The 6,000-nt window shown below is 44.1% G+C and overlaps 1 protein-coding gene across 1 annotated transcript in view; it reads left to right on the top strand.

Annotated features, from left to right (window-relative positions):
* The window catches only part of mcf2l2 (MCF.2 cell line derived transforming sequence-like 2), a gene marked incomplete at its 5' end in the record, with an annotated part of 73,144 nt that overhangs the window by 7,820 nt on the left and 59,324 nt on the right, over positions 1-6,000 (top strand). The window contains one exon of the mRNA XM_083694769.1: positions 3,233-3,347. Coding sequence (XP_083550895.1) covers positions 3,233-3,347 — 115 coding nt within the window. The remainder of the gene's footprint in view (positions 1-3,232; positions 3,348-6,000) is intronic.

The raw sequence follows: 6,000 nt of genomic DNA, 5'->3' as shown, positions 1-6,000 counted from the left end.
GACTTTTCTGCTATACCAATAAAGAGATTGGTAGGAAGTTGCTTCGGTCCAGAACACAAATAAAAACAGCTGCAAATGCACTCAATAACCTCCAGAGACATTAACTTATAAAAGGTGAAAAACATATCTAGACCAAGGGAGACTAGTGGAGGTAGAAATCAGGGGATGGGCCTCATTATAATGCATGGAACGGAATAAGGAATGAAATCAAACAAACATGCTTGATACTGAAGGTTCAGGCAGAAGAGGTCATAGGTCAACTTAGGAGTTTGGCGCCCAGGCAGCCATTGTATAGCTGTAACTAAATAAAGGCCTAGAATAATTATACTATTGCTCTGTAAGTTTCAAGTTTATTGTTACGTCTCTTACACAAGTGCAGGGAGTAAAATTCTCATGCTTGGTTCCGTAACAATGCAGCATACTAAAAATATAAATAAAAAATAAGTTCAAGACAATAAGTGACATAAGTACAAGACAAGTGAGACAGTTGGACAGTGACGGTTGTTGGGGACACATAAGACAATAGACATGACAAAATTTACAGTATAAATAGTAAGTAAAAAGTAAAGTGGGTCAGTGGAATGTCTTAATAATAATGTCTTATTATTGCACTGTGCTTTTGGTTTAAGTGGTTGTTTTATAGTGACTGTGTGCTAGTTAAGTCCATTCTGTGGGTGTGCTGGGGGTAAAGTCATGGGTTTGGGGTAGGCTTGTTCATGAGCCTGATGGCCTGGGGGAAGTAGCTGTTGGAGAGCCTCTGAGTTTTGGCCCTGAGGCTCTGGAGGAGGCTCTGGAGGAGGCTCCGTCCTTAGGCGGCATCAGTTCAAACAGGCTGTGGTTGGGGTGGCTGGGGTCCCTGATGATCCTCCTGGCTTTGCTGACACATTGTTTGTTATATATGTCCTGGATGGAGGGAAACTCACATCCACTCATGCGTTCACCACCTTCTGCAGCACCTTGTGGTTGAGAGCGGTGCAGTTGCCATGCCAGGCAGTGATGCATCCCATCAGGATGCTCTCAGTGGTGCCCCTGTAGAAGGCCCGCAGGATCTTGGGCCCCATGCCGAACTTCCTCAGGCGCCTGAGGTGAAAGAGGCGCTGCTGTGCCTTTTTCACCACCTGATTGGTGAGCTTGTCCCAGGTGAGGTCCTCAGAGATATGGACACCAAGGAACTTAAAGCTGTTGACCCTCTCTACTGCGGACCCGGTGATAGGGTCCTGTTCCCGGCCTTTCTTCCTGAAGTCCACCACCAGCTCCTTGGTCTTGTCGGTGTTGAGAGAGAGGTTGTTCTCCTGGCTGTACTGGGCCAGGCGGTCGACCTCTCTCCTGTAGGCTGTCTCATCGCTGTCTGTGATCAGGCCAATCACTGTGGTGTCATCAGCGAATTTGATCACAGAGTTGGAGCCATGAGTGGCCACGCAGTCGTGGGTGTACAGGGAGTAGAGGAGGGGACTCAGGACACAGCCCTGGGGGGCTCCTGTGTTGAGGGTCAGGGGGGTGGAGGTCATTGAGCCCATTCTCAAAACCTGTCTTCGGTCCGACAGGAAGTCCAGTATCCAGTCACATAGGCCGGGGTTGAGGCCTAGGTTCCTCAGCTTGGTGTCGAGCCTGGAGGGGACAATAGTGCTGAATGCTGAACTGTAGTCAACGAACAGCATCCTCACGTAGGTGTTCCTCTTCTCCAGGTGGGTGAGGGCGGAGTGGAGTGCGGTGGCAATGGCGTCGTCAGTGAATCTGTTTTGCCTGTAGGCAAATTGGTGAGGATCCAGGGTGGCAGGGAGCATGCTGCAGATCTGGGCCTTGACATGCCTCTCAAAGCATTTGCTCACGATGGGAGTGAGAGCAACAGGGCGCCAGTCGTTTAGGCATGCTACCTGTTCTTCTTCGACACTGGGACAATGGTGGATGACTTGCAGCAGGACTATTCCTGTGGAGAGGGAGAGGTTGAATATGTCCATGAACACACCAGCCAGTTGCGCTGCACAGTTGTGCTGTTTGACATATTTGACATATTTTGCTCCAACAATGTACTTTTGATAACAGAACACAGCGTCTGTGAGTGTGATGTCATATTCAGGTGTTCGGCAGTAATTAGAGGAGAGTTTTAACTCCTTGACGTTATCTTGTGGGACCCGGAGAGTTTTAACTCCTTGACGTTATCTAGTGGGACCCGGAGAGTTTTAACTCCTTGACGTTATCTAGTGGGACCCGGAGAGTTTTAACTCCTTAACGTTATCTTGTGGGACCCGGAGAGTTTTAACTCCTTGACGTTATCTAGTGGGACCCGGAGAGTTTTAACTCCTTGACGTTATCTAGTGGGACCCGGAGAGTTTTAACTCCTTAACGTTATCTAGTGGGACCCGGAGAGTTTGTGGTCTGCAGAGCCTGGCACAGGACAAGATAAGACGGGGTGAAGAAGTAGCTCATTATTTGACCAAGGTCTCACATCTGCACGTGACTTACCCTACAAGAGACTGATGTGAACAGTTCACTGTTGATTTGAAACCCAAACCCTGTCACGGTGTTCTGATATGATAGGCTGATTTTGACTCCTCCCATTAGAGAATACCAATCAGTGTGACGCTAAATCTGAACCAGCCATAACTGTGAATACACAGGGGAATTAGACTTTGAGAAATGACTGAATACTTGAATGCTTGAATACTTGTCTTAAAGAGTTTCGCCCAGGCCAGTTTGACCAATAAACATCACCTATACACAGCAAATCCACCGTCTGATATATCTTCATTGTTAACCACTTTAAGGAGTCCTTCGATCCCACTCCTCATTCCGTTCCATGCATTACAATGAGCCCGTCCTCCGATTTCTACCACCACCAGCCTCCCCTGGTCTGCAGGTGGCTGAAAGGGCTGTTAAAGCCATTTGTTTGTCTAGACTCATCTCTCTCACAGCAAGTAAAGATGATACACTTTTGTGTTAACCTGTTTAGTGTTAACCTGTTTTGTGTTAACCCTTTGTGTTAACCTGTTTTGTGTTAACCTGTTTTGTGTTAACCTGTTTTGTGTTAACCCTTTGTGTTAACCTGTTTTGTGTTAACCTGTTTTGTGTTAACCCTTTGTGTTAACCTGGTTTGTGTTAACCTGTTTTGTGTTAACCCTTTGTGTTAACCTGTTTTGTGTTAACCTGTTTTGTGTTAACCTGTTTTGTGTTAACCCTTTGTGTTAACCTGTTTTGTGTTAACCTGTTTTGTGTTAACCTGTTTTGTGTTCAGGGGGAAGAAATAAAGATGGCGCCCCCATCATCACGTTCCCAGAGTACACGGGCTTCGGAGACCTGCCGGACGAAGACTTCCTGAATGTCGTTACGTACCTGACCAGCATCCCCAGGTAGGAGGAGCCACTCTTATACTGCAGCCAATCACACACCACCTTACAACCAGCTACCAGGGGTGGGGATACATACAGCAGCCAATCACACTTCACCTTTATCTCTACCAGGGGTGGGGCTACATACAGCAGCCAATCACACTTCACCTTACAGCCATCTCCTAGGGGTGGGCTACATACTGTATAACAATCACCACATACCTCCAATGATATACAATACTGAGAGATGTTTATTAGTCTTTTATTTCTTGATATTAGGTAGGGTTTTTTATTTTTTTTTAAAGGGATAGATCAGCTTTGAAAAATAGAATTTAAGTTCTATCCGATAGAATTTCTTGCATAATTTCTAGACCCTTTTTTCCACCTAGCCAACCCTCCACTAATTGGAGGACTTAGGTATAATATGTATATATGAAAATAGGTATATATATATGCATCATGCAATACCTGCAGATTTTTCAGGTGCACTTTCAAACTGTGAATCTCCCGTTCTACCACATCCCAAAGGTGTTCTATTGGATTCAGATCTGGTGACTGGGAAGGCCACTGAAGAACACTGAACTCATTGTCATGTTCATGAAACCAGTTTGAGACGACTTTTGCTTTGTGACATGGTGCATTATCATGCTGGAAGTAGCCATTAGAAGATAGGTAAATTGTGACCATGAAGGGATGCACATGGTCAGCATCAATACTCAAATAGGCTGTGGCATTCAAGCGATGATTGATTGGTATTAATGGGCCCCAAGTGTGCCAAGACAACATTCCCCACACCATTCCACCACCTCCACCATGAGAAGGTGTACAGGTGTTCCTAATAAAGCGTTCAGTGAGTGTATATATATATAGATAGAGAGATTTTTTAAAATGTAATTATAATTATTATTATATTGCTCAGCCACCCCCCCTCATCAGAGGACCTAAGTCCTATGTGAAAAGTACCACGACACCCTGCTTTGAAAACGGTTCTATACTATAAGACAATTTAGAACTTTTTTTTTTACAATAAATGCTTAACACAGTATTTGAGCAGTGCGGAATATTATCTTCTAAGTGTAATTTGTCTACTTGTAACTTGTCTTGCTCACGTGGGGCGGGGGGCAGTGCGCTCTGCAGTACATAGTGGTCGTGTGAGGCTGGGAAAGGCAACGCTAAAAAGTCGCACACACGACGTCGAGAAGAAGGAGGAAAGAGAAGGATGGAAGCCGCAAGCATCAATCCTGGCCATCCCCTGCTTGTTTATAGAAAGGATGCCAGAAGTAAAATCTGGCATTACTTTGCGTATAGATGATGACGGCAAGCTGACCGAAATCACAAAGCTTATTTGTAAAAGATGTTACAAGGCCATGCAGTCCAAGGGAGGCAACACATAACATTTAGCCCAAGCGACCTCTTCAAGGAGTTCAAATCAGGTCAGCGAAGAGGTCTGATAGCTAAGGATATGCTTAGATACATGATTCGATCACGCAACACGTTGAGGGATGGAAATTAAGTTCAGCATGTCCTCAAATATTCAGTCAAGCAAGCGAATGAGAAGAAAACGAGTGTCTCCTCCTCTCCTGGTGACCTGTGATCATGTGCTTTTGTCTGATGTTCCATCCCTGTACATGTTAGTCTATTATTGTTCTTGTGAATTGAGTTAGATTTAAAAATGAAATCTCAAGATTAGGTTAAAATGGACATACCATAAATTAGTGGAATATGAATGTAATTGAGATAAAAACCTGGGCCTGGATTATGGCCAGATTGTCAAATGTAAGCTTATAATTTGTATCATATTGAATTAATGTAAATATGTATATAATTATTTTGTGTTCACTCATTTGTTGTTCAGAATACTGATTCAAATATCAGCTATCAAATCTCATAACTGATTCATTTGGGTTTCTTTGGTTGCCGTTGGTATCGTGACAATACATATATATATATATATTATTATTTTTTATTTATTTTAACATGGTAATTTATGTTCATTATGGTATGTTTGGTATTTCTCCTGTTGTACCTGATAAGATATTTTCCAGGTATGAGTTTGTTACAAAGATCCACATACCCCCAAATGTACGGGCCAGTTATAGTTCAGGTCAATATTGCGTCGTTTCTGCAGCTGGTTTTGGATCTTCTCATATGTCCAGCAACACAATCAGGCTTCCAGCGATGTCTGTCTGTGTTTAGAGTTCCTGTCTGTCTGTCCACCCGCCCGCCCGCCCGTCCATCCGTCCGTCCGTCCGTCTGTGTTCAGTATGACATTGAGCTGCTATTAGTCGACCTCAGTGACATATGATTCAGAGAGAAGTTAGTGTTGTTGGAACAACAGCAGGTTGCTGGTTGTGGTTAACTCTGTCTGTAATGGTTAATGGTGTTAACAACAGCAGGTAGTTAGTTGTGGTTAACTCTGTCTGTAATGGTTAATGGTGTTAACAACAGCAGGTAGCTGGTTGTGGTTATCTCTGTCTGTAATGGTTAATGATGTTAACACTGTGTCTGTGTCTGTGTGTGTCTGTGTCTGTGTGTGTCTGTGTGTGTGTGTGTGAATGTGTGCTAAGCCCTTGTGATTTTGTGGTTGGGGAATGTTTTTCTATGGAAGCAGAAGCCAGAACTACATCCGTTAGACCAGGAAGTAGCTGAGACCTCACACACATACATGCGCACA

The sequence above is a fragment of the Argentina silus genome (genome assembly GCF_951799395.1).
Source record: "Argentina silus genome assembly, chromosome: X".
Classification (NCBI taxonomy): Eukaryota; Metazoa; Chordata; class Actinopteri; order Argentiniformes; family Argentinidae; genus Argentina; species Argentina silus.
This window is presented reverse-complemented; position numbering and strand designations above follow the sequence as displayed.